Here is a 19,191-nt window from a genome sequence, read left to right on the forward strand (position 1 = left end):
TGATAGCTTTGGAAGTTACTTTTCTTTTGTGCTATTGACACCATGGTTTCTTTTGTACCAATGATACCCCAAGGTGGATTGTAAATGAGAACTTTAATATTTGTGCCTTTGATGTGTCTAAAAGGATGATAGTACAACTTCCTCTCTCTCTCTTTTCTCCCCCTTCTCTTCACATAATTACAAAGTAGAAGCCAAGGAGGATCTGTGCCTTTGATACCATGGTTTCTTTTGTACCAATGATACCCCAAGGTGGATTGTAAATGAGAACTTTAATATTTGTGCCTTTGATGTGTCTAAAAGGATGATAGTACAACTTCCTCTCTCTCTCTCTTTTCTCCCCCTTCTCTTCACATAATTACAAAGTAGAAGCCAAGGAGGATCACACTTCCAAGTTTGGAAGTTCAAGTCCATGCCAAAGTAAGAAGATACAACAAATATTTGACAAATGCACATTCACTACTATAATCATGATGTAAGGATTTGAAGCCTAAAAATTAACAAGGTGATCATAGAAGACATAACACAATAACTAAAATCATGATGTAAGGATTTGAAGCCTAAAAATTAACAAGGTGATCATAGAAGACACAACACAACAACTAATGACAAAGTAGATCCAAAAAGTTAAGCCCATGGAATTGACAAGCACAATAGATGTAGAAAACAAAAGGGTGAGTAGACTATATATCTTCCATTTATCATCTATCATCTAAAACCAAATATAGAATGCATGCCAAAAACTCAGTACACTTGGTACAAATCACAGTTATCTTCGGAATGTCTGTGAGCACTTAGCAAGCAAGTACTTCATAATAGCCGGCAGATAGAATGAAGTGACAAAAACAACCTGGCCTTCAGCCCAGGCCTTTGAGGTTCACATCATAGGATAGTTGAGTATCAAAGCAAAGCTGGCTATCTTTCCAATAAAAAGTTACAAGGAGCAGCAGCCTGCCTAACCTAAAACAGCTTGACTTCTGCTCAGGGGCTAAGAGTTTCATAACATCTTTAAAAAGTCTTCCTACATTCTAGCTGCTGAAAATAGCATCAGCTGCTAGCTCACAAGCTTCTATAGTCAATCACAGTCACTTCATCTTCAGGTGCATCCAGGTCACGATAGCTGTGAAAAATACAAAGACCGATCAGGTTACAGAAAGCATAAAGAGTAACAACTCGGAAGCCCCAATTATCCTAAAGCATATTTACGAGCATATTAGACCAGCTGCGAACCTTCGAAGAGCTCGTCTAGAGTCCTGGCGAAGAGTTGGGAAAGGAAGAATGCCACCACCTGGTGGACCTGATCGCTTTCGGCTGCCACGAGAACCTTCACCATCAAAAGGACCATCATACATGCCTGGATGAAATGGTCCAGCCCCTCCTTGTTCTCTCCACAGCCGCATTGCAACCTCCGGAGGTGCAGGCACAAATGGCCCAAGTGGTCTGCAAAAATTTATGGTTAAGTTCAAGATGCAACTTGCATGAAACATTCCATCAGTATTTTCAACAGAGAGAAATCAAGAGATCCTGCAATCACATGATAAATGAAAATATCAGGAAGTAACTCAAAATTTTTACGTGTTCTTTCACTGCATGCAGGACATGAAGATCAGAAACTCTCATCATTGGAGGTAGATCTCTAATAGCAAGAGTCTCTCTGGTTACTTCCAATCCAACTTACCCAGCACCAGGAACAGGCATTAAAACTGGAGGTGGCATGCCCATATCCCCACCAAACGGAGGAAGCCCTCGCATCCCTGGTCCACCATATGGATCAAAGACCATAGGATCACTCCTTCCTTCAAATGGTCCATCGAAAGAGGCTCCTGCTTGATAATCATGAGAAGGTGAATTATCATTGTCTCTGTCATTCCTGTCATCATCCTGCACTCTGTCGGGCTTGTTGCTTGCTCTACCACTTCCCCGACCTCGATCCAGGTCTCGAACCAATCGCCCACCAGCTTCCTCAGCAGTACCAGGCCTCTTCAATCTGCGGGATCTATCATTCTGCATCTCTCAAGAATCAGCATGTAATTATTACTTACTAATAAACCAAAAATAGGATGGAGAATAGGTGTATAAATGAAAATCATCCAGCATTCAAACCTGTGAAGCCATAACTGGTGTAGATCCAGGTGCATCTGGGTCACTGATATTCAAAAAATTGATCAGAAACTTTCATTGACCTTTGCAGTTTACAAGACAGATCCAGACATCAGATAGATTTGACACCAACCTCATGTAGTTCTCAAAGTAAAGTTCTTCCTGGACTTTAACAGCAAGTTCACTGACAAGTTCTGGATGCTTAAGTTTCAAATGCTTATGTACAAATTCAGGACCATGGAAAAGCTTAGTACAACTTTTAGCTCCACACCCATACTTCCATCCATATTTTTCATCTTTGATTTTACGCACAAGGGGTTCCAAAGCTTGAGTAGTAGCAGCTTCAACCTTTTCTTTTGCTAGCATCTTTTCCAAAGGATCTTGCCCCTGGAGTCGTGCTTGCCAGGTTGAGTCAACCTTCTTCTCCCATTCGCTTGAGAGTGCAGAATCTTCATTAGTCTTCCCTTCTGTTCTTACATGCCGTAGGGCCTTGGGTTGTTCCTTGTACTCTAGAGAGCCATAGTAGTCAACGTAGTGTATACGCCACAAGTATGTCAACACAACATCAAGCAGCTCAACCCCTTCATAGCCCTTCACCTGATTTGAACCTCTAACTATGACAATTGGATTCATACCACCACTACTTAGGGCTTTCTCCCCTTCGGACTTGTCAAAATCCCCTGTAAGTATGTTTCTCTCAATGCCTTTCTCACTATCCAGCTTCCTTACGAGTGCACGAGCTTGTTCTATATCCCTTGCTATCCTCCTCGGTTCTGAGGATATTGCAGGTACCTTTGGAGCAGTATCAGTTTCCTGCTCTTTGGCAGGACCTCGCCCATTTCTCCTCCTCCGAGTATCTTCAGCATCTTCACCAGATGCATGTCCTTCTTGCATACTATTCCCAACAAAACTAGGGCTTCTGTACAAAAAAAAACCCAAACCAGTACATCTCAAAACATTTACCTTCAAAGGAGGATGTACTTCCAAATTTAGATACGTTCTCAGAGACATAAGACTGAATAAACAGAGTATTTTAAGTTTTGAACTTCATTTATCCATTCAATGAAACCACCAAACAATGTAGTTTGATCAATATATTCTTAGTCTTGTTCCTAAGTTTAAATTCACATCACAAAAAATACGTACGTGTCAAGAGAGCCAGACTCCAACTCTGCCATGAACTCGCTAGCAGCCACTTTGCATGCTTCGTTCCTCCTGGCCACCACTAGCAAGAGTCAAGACACAACCCCCTTTACTAACAACTGAAGATGTCAAGCCAGGTTTTACTATGGTATTTTTACTCTGGAGATTGCCATGTTCAGTGGGATACAGCTACTTCCAGGGTAAAAATACCATAGTTGAGGTAGCTTGAAACATGTAACATGAGACTATTCAGACTCTAAACTCAAGAAGCTCACATATCAACCCTACTGGTAGACAAACGGTTAAAACAGCACAACAATTTACCTTTGTATAACTGCTTCTAAACAAGAAGGATCATATTTCTCACGCAACCTGCCAATTTACACAGCATCAGCATATAAAACTAAAGAAGCCAAGTGGACATCCTTGCGAAGCTTGAATCAATGAACAGAAAGAAAGGAATCAAAACACTTATCATGTAGAAGGATAGGAATCAAAACTATCACCTAAAATTTATGCTAGTTACAAAGAAAAAGCAACGACAATCCAAATCAAACGCCAGCAGGTTTCAGCAGGAAGGTTCAGAAGAGCAGAAATTCATGATCCGAATTTTGCAGATGTTAGAATAAAGCCTCAACCTCCAGTCCCCTTTCTCATACACAAAGAGCCCCTCTGCGAAAGTTGAAGGATATAAAAGTTTTGCTTTATGGCCACCCTGTCCTAGCCCCTAAATGTACTGTGAAAATTTGATGATAGAAGCATATGGCGAAATTGACCTCCCAAGTCCGAAAGTGAAGGGGTATTTGCCTCTCTCATAGCATAGGAGCACAATACCATCCATGGTAACTATATATTCATTGTAAGAGAGCTTTTCAACACTTCTTTGAAGCTGATGTGAGAAACTTATGAAACAGCATACATCTAAAATTGGAGATTGATAATTTAATTGGCCACCCAATCACCCTCAAGGTGAACCTCTCATTTGACCTTAAACTGTGGATAGTAGAAGGGCTTGCCCTCAATTTCTAGCACTTGTGTACTTGGAAGTCTCTATTGCACATTTTTCCCACTTTTCCATTCCCATGTCACACAAGTCAGTTGCTTAAATCTTGCAAAAAGAGTTTTCCCATGATAATCAAGAAGTTCTAAATGAAAGAGCATTGCATCGTTGCCTAAGGCAATCATACCATGTAATAGAAAAAGACAATGCAAAAAATTACAAAGGTTTGGTTCACTGGAAACACAGGCTATTAGGTTCAAGGCATCATTACAATAAGTCAATGTGTTCTTTCTAGTCGATGTAAACCAACATGGACAGGTCAGAGCAGTAGCTTGGAGCTCAAGACTGAGTAAAAAATTTATATTGATTTCTAGATAGCCCACGTGTCAACTTTTTAAATGTAATTCAACAGTATTTTGGACATTCTGTGAGCTTAAACACACTTGGCTTCAGTTTTGAGTCAATTAGTGATTAGCACAAAGGACTTAACAACAATAGTCATCCTCACACCACCCCCTTTTATCAAGCCCATTTCTGCAGAAACAAGGTACATTTCAGCCCCAACTTGCCAGCCATTTTTGAGGAGAGTATCAGCCTAAAGAGTACAATGCCACAAGACAGCTTGGGCCTCAAATGCGCCTTTAAAAAGCCCCTAGATCTGAGATGGCAGAAAAAGCAGCTGATTCTTAGAGTAGCATTAAAGAATCCGTTTTGAGGTGAAGCTCCTAAATGGCAATCAGAATCTACCCTAAAAGAAATTTTGTCTTATCCACCTTAGTAGGAAATGGATCAACAAAACTATTCAAACCAACTTTCAACTGCCCCTAGATCTAAAATGGCAGAAGCAGCAGCTGAATCTTTGAGTAGCATTTAAAAATCCATTTGAGATGAAGCACCTAAATGGCAATCAGAATCTACTATCAAAGAAATTTATGTTTCCAATGTTTTGTCCATCCCTTCCAGTAGCTAGCTCCCTTTCAATGGGCAGCTTTGACTTACCCATCTTCATAAGAGATGGATCGACAACATCCTGATTTGAACCAACTTTTCAACTGCATTGTCAGATCTTCACAACAGTACTCAGTTTAGAAGTAAGTCTTTGAAGAGTTTTGACACTTGAAAAGTTGGGAGGGTCTCAAGATGTTGACCAAGAGGTCTATGGAATGCCCTAACCAAACTCAATCAAAAATACTCGAAACGTTGGAGGCATGCTCAAATAGCAGACAAAATGCAGATGGGGAACCAAGGGGAGGCAACGACTTCCCTATGAGTCATGACTACGCAATGGGAGGCAGAACAGATGGGAATTGGCGGTGTCATCTGTATTGTTGCTAGTATCTCATCATATGCAAGGGTCATCCAGCTCTTCCCAAACCAGGCCAATGTCTGGAGGGGATAGCACCCACTTGTGAATGCTGCATGTGTACTTACCCCTGTGATCCAGCAACCATAAACTTAAAATCTAGAAAACTGATCTCAATAGCTAAAATTTACAAATCAGCAGCTACAGACACTCAATATCACCCTTTCTAAGAGGACTTATCTACTTGAAAATGATAGAACAAGTTTCCACTTCAGGCAATCAGATCCCAGAATCGCAAATATAGGCAATCACCATCCAACTAATTCTTCTCAATCCTAACTGCCTTAAAAGGCTTAGTAGCCTGTTGCTCTACTCACCAGTCTTCATGTTTGTTCTGCTCAAAATAAGCTTTTTTCTGAGTTGAGATGAACTCGTTCTTGTATTCTTCGTATCTGGCAACAAACAGCCCAAAAGAATGACACTATAAACTAATTTCAACTACAAATTATCATTGTGCAGTTAAATGTTATAATTTACAACACCTGCGTTCAGCCTCAGATGGTGACACATCATCTTCCAACTCAGAAATGAACTGTTTATATGTCATTAATCCTTCTCTGCATTGCAAAACGCAATTCCTGAGATCTTTCAAAAGCATAACTAGTCCGCACCAATAATAGCCTGCAACAAGACATCATTACTAACCGGCGAGGAGCAGAATCATAATAGGCCATATCATATCCTCCACGCCCAGTATCTGCAGTCATATGGCATGATCATATGGCATGTACAACATCAAGCAGATTGTTCAAGCAGTACATGACCATCTACAAAAATAATCTTTCACAAGAATTGGATATTCAAACACCAAAATCTACATAACTTGCATGGGAGACCCCCAACATCATATGCTTGACCATCCATAGCATAAAAGGTTGTTGGTCAGGTGGCCCAGGTTCATATCATACAAGGTTTTCCAAGCAAAGTTCATGGCATAAACAGTTCATAATATGGACAAAAAGCAATTTGTTAAACTAGGCCATCTTCATAAAAGGTGGAAAAAAGGCTAATGATTTTGACATAATCACAGAGGAGAAATTTCTGTAAATGCCATGTCAGCCACATTTTGCAGATTCTATCCAGCCTGATGAGAATAGACCTGGGGTAGCTTATGTCAGTCACATTCAATGACTTGATTATCCAGGCACCGATGTCAAACACGTCTCCAATCAGAGGCATATATCATCCTCTGCTTGTGAAAGACAAGATCACTCTGCATGGTTCATATTTTGTCTTTCATAAAATTATCTAAATGTACAGATGAGGAGAAGCGCCTTCCACTAAGTCTTCATTGAATATTACCTGGATGTCTACCATGCGCTCTTTCATCCCCACTGTAGCTGTTGCTTCTCCCTCGTCCAATCCTGCACATCACAACCGACTCTGTCAAGCACCTTTTGTGGAATTTCAAAACCATTTACAGCTCTTTGGCTTCTGTAAAAAGCAAGAGCACCAGAAAGCAGATAATAAGGCAGTACAAAAGAAGTGCAAAAAAGAGTGAATGCAACAGAGCATCACTTGTAAAAGCACTAAATACCCCGCAAAATAAGAATGTCTAGGGCAATAAAACCTCCAAGTGTTAAATTGCAAGCTCTTACTTGCCTTCTCGAGATCGCCACGCTTATCATAAAGCATCATTCTTTCCTGACAATTCTGCTTTGACTTGCACTCAAACCTTCAATCACATAAGCCTCACAAAAGTACTGCTATCCTTGCCAACAGACTCGAGTTGAGAAGATTGAGAAGCCTAGACCTTTCACTCTTGAATAGTTTTGTCAAAAAACACTCCCTACACTCCACTCAAATAGAATATTAACACTCATGAAGAACTTCCATAAGGCTTTATTGATCTATCGATCCCTCAGTTGCATCAAAATTTGGCATTATGTAAGACTTGCAAAAGGGGGGATTTCGCAGTTCTGCCTGTACCAACATCAACTAAGTTAGTGCCGCAAGAAGATAAAGTCTGACAGCAGAGCCCACTGTTAGATAATGTCAATACATATGTCACGAGAATGCTCGTCCCAACAGCAGACCAGACATGCTGTTAGTTACATCACTTGGAGATTGTGATTCAACCAAATCATATACATAGGAGGTACAATGGCAGCCAATGGAACTGAAAACGCTTCACATTCAACACTTGCATGGCTCACCTCCTGTCATGTCTATCATCCATGCCGTTTCGAGGTGAGGCGCCCCTTCTATCGTCATAATCATCCCGCCGGACCCGTTTGTATGATGAAGGGGAGCGACGAGCAGGAGAGCCCCTGCGATCCCGGTCCCTGTACATGTACGACGGGGGACTAGGGCTGCGCCGCCGCTTGTAATCCCGGCCTCTGTCCCTGCCGAGAGCGCTGCCAGGGCGGTCATCATCGCTACGTCTGTCGTGGTAGTCTCTGCGCCGATCGTCGCGGTCGTCGCCACGGCGGTCGCGAGGGTCCCTGTCTCTGCGCCGATCGTCGACTTTGTCCCGCCGTCTCTCGTCGCGGGGGAGGGGCTCCGGGGGCAAGTCCAGTACGTCCGCCATTCTCCTGTCTGTACCGAAGGTTTTGTTCCTTTTCTCTGTGCGGTGGTTGCAGACCGGCTATCTTCTGCGTCACGAAACCATAGCCAGGGAGACAACGAGGCCTCCTATATATAACCCTAAAACGATTCAGACCTTTACGAGCCCTTCGTTTTCTTTCGATGACTTGCCTTAGGGCCCTTGTGCCTGCATTTCTCCACACTTCCTGAATCCTCTCGTCTTGGCAGGTAGGTTTCGCCCTTAGGAAGTGTTTTTTAAATGCAAATTGCAAGGCTTACATAATGCAAGTACCTAAAAAAGAGAAAAGGTAGATTCTAACCTTGTAAAACATTGTATGTATAAAGATTATAGTTTCTTTACTAATTGAAGGCCTACAATGACGAGATATAACCAAATGTGCAAGTTATATTATTTGTAAATACAACAATTATTAGTTTCACTTTCAAAATAATAACAACCAGTAATAGTTTATACATACTATGTAATTTATTAATTATCAATTAACTAATTACTTTACCTAACATTAATTAAATGTCTCTTTCTTCTTTTTTCTCTGACCTCCACTCCCACCTTGCAAAGCCCCATCAAGGCAAAGAGATTGCATCAAGCAAGCAAGCACCAACTTTGGTAGTGATAATCATGTTATGCATTTTCCCTTGTTTATGCCCTGTTTGGGCTTGTTTTACAGTAGGAACCCTAAAGTGTTTCACTTCGATCTCTCAAGCCTATCCTACTCTAAGTGCAACAAAAATCAAAACTCAAATACTGAAATGATTTATCCTACTTACCTACTCATCAAAAACCCAAAATAGTGTCGTGAGCATGACTAGAAAGCTTATGTGTGGCCAACTCACTATGGCCATGTAAGTGATGGTTGACATTATTATGTGCTTAGGTCAAAGCGATGCATATGTTAAATCCAAATAGTTTATGTGCTCAAGACCAACCTCGTTGTTGTGTAATAGATTAATCAATTTGTATGCTCTATTGAGCATTAATACAATTGAATGAGCAAGCAAGTCAATTTAAATAATGCAAGATTGGAGCATGAGGTATATGTGGTGATGATTAAGATGTGATGATGCAATAGTCAGTGTGGAATAGCAATGGTTACTTGTTGTTCAAGCTCACGAGGATTACAATCACATTGCATTCACTTCCTCTCATTTCCTTGATGACGATTCCATTCGATGATGTGCACTTGACCTCTTCCCATACCACAAGTCATGTCAAGATTAATGTCCTTTCTCCCTAATGTTTTTGTTAAAGGCACTAGTGCTTTTCTTGCATGATGATTTTTGTAAATGTGCTTTTGCACTTAGCTTTTCTTGTATGTTGATTTATGTAACCCTACTTTCATCAAAAGGCAAGGCACTTAGTCTTTATATGTAATTGTGTTTTTTTTTCTTTTTTTTCCTTTTTTCTCAAATTACAAAACCAAATCAATGAAAAATATATATTTTTTTTAATAAAAACATCATATAGTTGCATGTGTAATAATACTCTGTAGCTAACACAAGCTATTACTAATATTGGACTAAGACAATACTACACTAATACATATTTTAAGATAATCTTCATTATTAATATATTAATAACCAGTTAGTTTTGATTTACTATAACATGGACTAATGATCACTTATTACTCTATGGAATAATGCATTACATAATAAATTCGTAAAAGTAATTTAATACGTAAACTAACACATACAACATTAGCATGTAATTATTATAAGTATTTGTACTTTTATCATGTAATTAACTCCATTAGCCAATTACCTAATATTATACTATACATGATTGGCTATGTAGAATACATCGACAGTAACCTATAAATCATTGACTAATGATAACATGTTAGCTTAACTAATACATCAATACTACTAATACATTGGCTAATGTACACACTGGCTACTTCTAATACTATACATAATACATTGGCTAATATACAACTAATATGTAATACATTGGTGATATACGCTTTAAATATTGTATATAGTACATTGTTTAATATATCATGCTAATACTATACACAATACATTAAGATATATATCAGCTACTACTACTAGTATACACCATCGACTACTTATATGACATTAACTAATTTGTTAAAATAAATTTTCTATTAATTAAAATAAATATCTAATAATGAATTAATAGCCTAATTGCTGCTAAGCTAAACAATATGTTTTTCATCAGCAAGCTAATTAAGTAAATCTAATTGTTGCCACTGGCCAACATAGTGCATGATGGTTCAACATCTTGAGCATCAAGATGAGAGAGAGAGATGGGGGGGGGGGGGGGGGGGGGGGGGGGCGCGTAGCACATCACATGTCCATGTCTCATTATAGTCTAATATCACATCCATGCCCCACTGTAATCCAACCACCCATGGCCCACTACAATTCAATCATCGATCAATGACAATGAACAATGAAGGGAATCTAGAATGGTAGGCCTTGGCAATGACAAGGCTCGATGCATATATATAGTGATAGAACTAGAAAATGCCATGGTGGACTTGAGGAGCCACACGCATAGGGCCATTGGTTCATATCACTCAAGGTGTTGCTATGTACACATTGCTACCAATGGGGTGCACCACCATGAAGATGCATGGTAATTGACTAATAGGTTATATTGTCTAAGGGGTCTTCTTGAGGTTGATGCATGGCACATAGTTACTACCTTTTGCACCCCCCCATAGGTCTAGTGTCAAGGGTCCCTCCATTAGTGTGTGGGGGCCTCAATGGGCCTCTACTGGTGGCTATAGCTTGATGTAGTGCTATGGTATATCAAAAGCAGGGTTGTAAGTGCACACCACATGGCATCGAGTCAAGTGGTAGAAGCGTTGACTCAAGTTGCAAGATGGCCTCCACACAACCCTCTAGGCCTATCCTCTAGAATGTGAGTAGGCCATCCAACCCCTTGCATGAGTTTTTTCCTAGTTGAAACTTTTTGCTAGCCATTCGATGCTTACCTCCGACTTCACCTTCACCAGGTAGCTCCTTGGCTTTTGTTGCGATATTAGTAACATCCATGAGGCTCACTACCTTGTGTTGTCCAGCATGTGGGCACAGTGTACTTAATTCTTCTCCCCCACCTTACTCACAGTTATTTCCTTCTCTCTAATCATAATAATCATGTCTGATTAGACAAACTTATTCATCATCAAACTCAGAATTCTTCAAACATAAAAGCAAATACATCAATTTTAGCAAAGCACAACATTAAAAACATCAATACTTGTGTCTTATTTTTTAAATTCAAAAATGGAGAAAAAATGAGAAAAAAGATTGGTTCTTAAGTTACATGTGTAACAAGTGATAAGAAAAAGCTTATCATAAGGCCTATCCAATCTCTAAAATGTTTAATTCAAATAATAATAGTACATAAAAAATATAATAAATTAAAATAAATATATTTTAGATTATGATCTCATTAGTACAAAACAACAAAAGTAGAAATTGAAAAAGTTTGGAAGGAAATAGAAATGACAACCTAAAAAACATTTTATTATTAGCTTTGAGAGATTCACAAATTAGGTGATCAATTAACTAATCCAAATTTTCCAATTTCCTTTAAAATATCCATTGTGAAATTCTTCAATCCTACAATTATTAAGCACTACAGCCTCCCGTATGAGTAGGCAAGCCAAAGAAATGATAGTCCTCGACCTTAATTTAGAAGGTGATCAAATAGGACTAGCTAGTCTACTAACATTGCTCAACACACCCACCAACCATGCTACAAGTGATTTGCAAGCTTATGAGGCTATGTTTTCCTCATATCTTTTAAGCAAATGGAAGTATTAGCTACTACACTTTTTTATCACAAAAAATGAAGAGCCCAAGCTATGCTCATCACTAAGTATGAATTCTTTTTACAAACGCACATCTAAAGTCTAAGTGGGTAGTGTTCATGGCCTTATACCGATACGATTCTTATGGAAAATGTGCAAGGATGTCAAAATAGAAAAGTGCAATTATTAGCCTGAAAGTAAAAAGAGCAAACATTCATACAAGAAAATAAAAATTTCCTTCAATACATTAAAGTAGCATGTAGAAAACATCCATATATTCAAACACAATTTTACTTGCAAGCAATTAATTGTAACTTTGTGTATTGAGGTCCTTCATCATACAATTGTACAAATTAATTCAAAATTGAAGACAACACACTTTGCAATAGAGAAGAGAAATATGAAAACCATGCATGACACAAGATTGGGTACAACTTTGCCCATGAACTGGTGAGCACCTCCCCCATGCATGTATTTATGGCTTTGTATTAAGCTATTGTGTTTAATTTGATCAATCCATTCCATCACTCTTTTATTCCAAGACAGTAGTGAACCGAGTTTGCATCAATGCAATATGTAGACTTCTCTTGAATCAAGACAGTAATGGATACATAATAGCTGAGAGATTTAGGATAGTGGAGGCCTACACAAAAGCCCTATGTACCTCAATTTTTAATAGCAAAATTTAGATACACCAGTCATCTTCCTCTTTTGGTGATGGATAGCAAGAATAGAATTTCCTTCGATAGTCCAATTTATTTCTTGATGATGGAAAATTGTGAATACCTCTTTTATCTCAATTTAGGCATGCCTTTTTTTTGCCCAAAATTTTCCTATTTTTAGCTTTAATCTTCCTCTATTTTATCCTTAGAGAGTAGCCCGGCACAGTATCCCACATAGTGTTGGGGGCAAAGGCACATTTGCCTAACCGCCCATGTATTCATTACATCAACAATACCCACACACTTGTACACTACAGATGGTGGGCACATATCACTGCCACTTCTTTCTTTACTTCAATGGCATTTGAATAAAGGAAGGCCGATCACACATTGTGACTGTTGGAGTTTCCACATACGGTGTCTCTCTCTCTTCCTCTCTTGCTCCCTCTGCAATAGCTCTTGCTTCTACTTGTGTACTTTCACTTGGGCTCTATCTTTTAATTGGTATTAGAGCCAATCATTTGAGGAGCTTCTTCATCCTTTGCTTGAGCCAGATTCAAAGCTTTAACTCAAGATTTCATGGCAATAATTCTTTTTTCCTCTTGAGGTATGCATTGAGTCTTTCCTTCTTTCGGTTTGTTCCAACTTACTTTGCACTTATTGAGGAGCTCCCCAAGGCTTTGTTGAGTGCTTATTGAGTGGAGGAGTGACAGTTTTATCCATTTTGAGTGGATATATAGCATGTTATAGAAGTCATCGATAACTATGGTAGCTTGACAACATTGTCATATTTTGGCCATAACTTTTACATACAATATTAGATTTAGGTATTATATAGCTAGAAACAAAGAGTGCGATAAGGGCTACAGATATGGGTACTTGTAGAGTTGATTTTATGGAGGTTTTTTGTTCTCAATTTCATAGAGAATAGAATAGTTTTGGTTTGGATAGCAAACAACAAATTCCATAATGTATATTTGATGCTTTGAGGATGTTATTTTGGTGCCTGAATGGTATGGTTATGCTTTTGGGACTGATTTGAGCTTAAAATAGTGTAGATTTCACTATTATTTCAGTATTGTAACAATAGGGTAGTGTTAACCCTCAAACGAACGAAGGTGAAAAATCCGGAAAAGCTAAAGCAGAAGACAAAGACAAAGGCCAAGGCAAAGAGAAACGGAAGACAAAGATGCACAAGGAGAAGAGTCCCAAATAAGGAAGAAAGGCGCACAAGGAAAAGCGCAAGTCAAAACTTTTGTAAAAGAGCACAAGCACATTTTAATTCAAGAAGCGCGGGGCTCTCACCCGTGCAAATTGTAAATGTAGATGGGCGGTGGGAAGAAAGCTAGGAAGATAGAAAGACAATGGGAAAAAAGGGCCTAGGCTACGGCCGACCATGTAAAAAAGGGAAAAGGGGATGACCGCCCAAAAGGGATTTAGGGTTTTGTATATAAAGTTGAAAAGTGAATGAGAAGCTCATTCTTGTGTGTGGCAAAAAGTGGCTCTCCTCTTCTTCTTCTTCTTCTTCTTGTTCTTCCTTGCTTGAGCTTGTGCTTGAGAGAGGGAGTGTGAGAGTGTGAGGGAGTGAGTGTGTGAGGGTGAGGGACCGTGGGGTGGAGAAGCTCTCCATCTTCTCCTCTCTTCTTCTCTTCTCTTCTCTTCTCTTCTCTTGCTTGTGGTGATGGAGCTTGGAGCGTGGAGCTTGAGGATGGAGCTTGCTTGAAGCCTACACTTGGATCATGGAGCTACCGGAGTGCACGGGAGAGGAGGTAACTCGAACGGCATGGAGGTAAGCTCACTACACCCGTAAATATGGATGGCACATCGGCTATGTGAGAGGTAGCCATTAGTGCTTGGCTTGGAATGCTTGAAACAATAAGCGGTCCGTGGGTCTTGGTAGTAGAGCGAAAGCTCCCACATTTTGGTTCCGTTGCCGGGACCAATGGATTCAAGCCTTGAGCGCTTGCGCACTTTGAAACGAGCATTGAAGTAAGGGCTTTCCCCAAACCGGTGCTTGAGATAGGTAGGAAGGGAGGGGGTTGAAGGTGGTATTTGATCTCCTTGGCAAGTAGGTTTTTGCTTTCTTGAGATTTATGTTGTGGAATGAAGTAGTGTAGGTATTTACTTTGTGATTTGGGTGCATTAGGGTAGGAAAAAACAAAGAAAAATAAGAAAAACAAGCATCAGGGTTTCTGTTGTCATAACAGGGCATGAGGGTTTGATTCAATTGCCGATTTACATTTTGGAGTTTATTAGTAATTCCGGGTATATACAACTCTTCCCCTCCATCCATAGCTTTGATCTGGAGGTGTGTATGACAGGCCGTTACTGAATCGTATGATTCGGGCGATTTATTATTGCGCCAGTAGAAAACGCGCCGCGCTCGGCGTGCCCGAGTAACGGCGATTCTGGGCCGAGTCCCAGAATCGGCCCTCGGCCCACTACCACTCAGAACACTTTGAAATTCAGCCTTCGGCCCGATCGAACGAGTCATTCGGACTTCGGCGGTTCGGCCCCTCCGAATTCGAGATTCGGCCATTCAGTGTTCGTACGGCCGAATCGGCCCGCTCGGACTCGGCCATTCGGGCCTCGGACTTGGCCATTCTTTGGCCCGCTTGACTCGGCCCTTACATCAACTCAGCCCATTCAGTCGGCCGATTTTGGGACTCGGCCCAAAAACTGCAAATTTTTCAGAATTCCATTTTGGCCAAGAACTAAGTTACCACCACCAAAATAGACTCCAAAAATCGTATAGAGCCAAAGGCATCTCATAGATCGATCCTCACTGGGCTGAAATCTAGAACCAAGTAGTTCAAAATTGTCTGTAAATCACATATGGCATTTACCGTAACGACCCTGCGGGCCGGGGGGGCTGCCCCCCTCGGACCCCTGCAGAGGGGGCTATGCTCCCTCTGCACCTCCCCCAAGTAGGTTGGAGAGAAAATACGCGCCGTGATAGGTCCTCCAAATTGGACCCTAGTGTAGTAATGGCTCTACACGAGCATGGATTCTCACTTGTAAAAGAGCAACCAAAAGCCCATATCCAAACAAAGACAAACAAAGACCCCAGAACCTCAACGGGCCAATCTAGCCATCAAGGGAAAAAAGGCCACACCACAAGAACACATGCACATTGTGTTCAAACTGCATCAAGTCGAAGCAGAATGCAACATCATCAAGCCATCAATGCGAGGATGACTAGATATGACAGTCCTGAAAATAGATGCTCCTTGAATAGCACTGCACTAACGAGCCAAGACATCAGTGGAGAATCCACATCTGGTCATGCAGTTGGAGACTCAAGGGCATTTGTCAGAAGGCTTAAATTTACAAGCCAAGACCCGAAAGATGAAGACATAGTACCACTTGCTTATCTTAGGGTCAAACTCACCGCGAAAAGAGAGCATGCTATCGATGCTCTGATTGATGAAGAAGCAGATTTTAATGTCTTGACCTATGAGGCATGGACCCTACTAGGCCAACCAGAGCTCACACCGACTAGTGCAACCTTTCGCCCTTATGGGGGACACCCACAAGCATTCATAGGGAAGTGAAAAATCCTTGCGATAGTTGAAACAGAAAGCTTTCCTATCCTATTTCATGTTCGTCCAAATAGTGCCAGCTGCGGGAAAGAAACCCTCTTGGGAAGACCCTTCAAAAGGGCGACCAAATGCGAGGCTAACTATGTAACACAGAGGATACACCTGACACTACCGGGTGTTAGGATAGTCACAACCTTTAGCAAGGGTGACCTCATCAAATCTCGAGGGAAAGGCAAGGAAGGTGCTGATGTAACAATCAAGTCTACTAACGAGAGCAAGGACTTGTTGGAAGAGTTGATACAAGCACAGGTCGAACAACGAGAACCAGTGAGTGAGGCCATGCTTAAAGCAAGAAGGTCAAGAGACAATGCCAAGGATGGGCTTTGGACCATATCGTAGAAGACTCCAAAAGAAGCCCAAGCCTTATAGACGAAGGCGTCAATGGAGGGTCAGCACAACGCCACGATGAATATCTAGGTCTCAAAGCAAGAAACCAGACATGATTGTTCAAAAGAAAGAGCCTCAGCCTAGCATGCTAAATAGACAGATGTCATATGTAGCCATTGAGCATGCACAAAAATCATTAGTGCCCCAAGAGCCTTTGATTTCCCAAGGGGAGAACAAGCATCATAGACACAACATTGCTCATGGCAAGGCTAAATGCTCAACAGAGCAAATAGCAAAATCATCTAACAGCCACAAGCAAATCATTCAGCCAGTGCCAAGTCCACCTAAGAGTCCTAGATCTCCTCCATCCTCTTTTTCCAAACGGACACAAGAAGCACAACAGCGGTCATCAATGGCGGCTGCTCACTCCCAATCTCTATCTCCATCAAAGCTTCCAAATATCCAAGAGGGGGGACATGACACTAGCCATAGCTCTCGGCCCAAGGATATGCCTATGCAACCCAATGTGACCAGATCAACTCATGCTCGATCTACACAGATGAATGCTCAGAGGGCAACAAAAGATGCGACCACTTCCGATCGCCCTAGGGACCTGACACCGCAATCCACCAAGTGTAGCCAACCCACTGGACTAGCCGCCACTACTTTCAATTAGGGATCACAGCAGTCACAGCCCTTGGCTGTGACAATGCCCCTTGCGGAATGTGTCCTTAGCAGTTTACCTATGGAGGAGGTGTCGCAACCAACTTCATTGAAAACTCCAGCACTTCCAAAGTGCCTAAAGCCTAGGCTAGAGGAGTTAAACAAAATGGAAGAGCTAGACTCTCCAAAAAGGGAGGCAGTTGTATCCTCACAACCTAGCGAGGCTATTCAGCAGGCCACGACTATGTCCCATAAGGACACACTAGAGAAAGAGAATGCTGAGGCCCAACCAAGCACATCAACGGTTGACCTAGTCCAGGGTCTTGAGTCGTTGAGAGATGCACCTTCATTGACCAGGAAAAAGAGGAGAAAACAACGAAGACAACAGCAATCACAGGTGGTTGTGGATCCCAAGAACATTGACACCAAGAGCGTTGGAGAGCTGGGGAATAAAGCATCGAGCCCATCCACCAATGAGCCCACGGATGCCTCTCCCAATAGCGGTGAGACCTCAAACACATCCGTGTGCTCCGACAAATCAAAGCAGTCGCTACCCCATCAATGGCTGCTTGCAACACTCTATCCACTGACAATAGAACTCGCATTGACAAATCAAGAGTGGATACAACACTGTCACAACGGGGTGACAAATTCACACCAATCACATCCAAGGAGAACCATGACGCAATAACAAAGCCTCTAGAAAACATGGAAACCCCAAGAGCATGAGCAATTCTAGCATTGACCAAGCTTGCTCATCTAGGCCTGAACCCCTAGCTAGGCTAAAGCCTAGGCAAACTCCTAGAACCTTGCAGGAGATAGCAACCGAGCAAGCCCTCACTGAACATAGAAGTGTTGCAAAATGCTTAACTGAGTTGGATGCTAAGCTCAAGGTGTTCGCATGGGTCTACGTCCTTGCGGACATGGGCGCATTCCCTAAGGAGCAACTTGGAGAATACTCGCCATTTTCCCTATCTTGGGAAGAGCAAGAACATCTTAACGAGCACTATGATAAGCTCCTGCATGAACGCATGCGACTCATCTCCGACAAGGAAGCTGATGAACTGCGCTTAACCATCACGTTCAATGAAGTGCTTTGTCAACCAAATCTCGTAGACATCGAGCAACTAAAGCGATTGTCAGCAGGCCAGAGTCGATTTGAGCAGCATTGGTGCAAAAGCCGCATTGTAATGGCCGAACTAGGGGCTCAGATCATGACAGTCTCTGAGAAGCGATTGGCCAAATGGCGATCCCAAAGAGACCCAACCTATGTGGCACCAACTTCCCTTCGAGTGTGCTGACTGCCATTTGGGGCAAGGACTTGGCTGAACCAAGCCATGGAAACCCTTTGTTTGATAAGGTTCTCGCTGAGGAGAAGTTACATGTTGCCAGTAGACTCGGACAAGGTTCCATGCTACTCGATGTGGCGAAATATTTATCAGTATTGAGTAAGTTACCACGTGTACTAGATGCGTGTGCCATGCTTCAGTACAATCCCGAGTTCTACAATTGGTTTCTATCCTCGTGAAGTGACATGGACTTGTAAAAAATTATATTATATATATATATATATATATATTTGTCTCACCCTGTATAGACATTATCAACACACACAAGCAATAATAGTCAAGTGCAGATAGAAGAGTTGGGGCCAACGGGCTAGGCTCATCCGGTCCCCCTCTCACATGACCATTGCCGCCTCTGGGCGAAGGGCATGCACCCCGCATTGTCACCATGGAAAGCCCTAACCAACATCTCTGATGATGTAAGCAGGGTGCAGTCCCTTCCTATACACCTTTCCCTTCCCGTTCCATCCTTTCAAGGATGAGCCCTGCCTAAATCCATGACCGCCAGCCGATATAACTCAGCGTGGGCCAAGATCTACTAATGGCGGGAGGCTAAGTCAACATCATCACAGGGGCCACCCCGCTACAACGAGCACAGCGTGTCCCACTCCGCCTCTTCTAATCATATGCATTTGATAACCCACACTATAATTTCACCA

At 41.6% G+C, this 19,191-nt stretch overlaps 1 protein-coding gene across 2 annotated transcripts; it reads right to left on the reverse strand.

The window, feature by feature from the left end:
- Positions 1-657: 657 nt before the first annotated feature.
- SE (C2H2 zinc-finger protein SERRATE (SE)) lies at positions 658-8,363 on the reverse strand. 2 transcript variants are annotated; one of them, XM_087662444.1, is made up of 12 exons: positions 7,760-8,363; positions 6,906-6,967; positions 6,249-6,300; positions 6,086-6,160; positions 5,921-5,995; positions 3,565-3,612; positions 3,244-3,312; positions 2,231-3,016; positions 2,101-2,143; positions 1,676-2,001; positions 1,228-1,437; positions 658-1,117 (listed from the first exon to the last, which is right to left on the reverse strand). In XM_087662444.1, the coding sequence occupies exons 1-12, from the start codon at positions 8,131-8,133 to the stop codon at positions 1,057-1,059; spliced, it is 2,181 nt and encodes a 726-aa protein (XP_087518570.1). In that variant the 5' UTR covers positions 8,134-8,363; the 3' UTR covers positions 658-1,056. The 2 variants fall into 2 exon arrangements, with proteins under 2 accessions (XP_087518570.1, XP_087518571.1); XM_087662445.1 differs by lacking the exon at positions 7,760-8,363 and adding an exon at positions 7,206-7,478.
- Between the last annotated feature and the right edge of the window lie 10,828 nt (positions 8,364-19,191).

This window comes from Lygodium microphyllum, chromosome 22 (assembly GCF_053477565.2).
Source record: "Lygodium microphyllum isolate KBCC chromosome 22, Lygodium_microphyllum_v1.1.10, whole genome shotgun sequence".
Taxonomy (NCBI): Eukaryota; Viridiplantae; Streptophyta; class Polypodiopsida; order Schizaeales; family Lygodiaceae; genus Lygodium; species Lygodium microphyllum.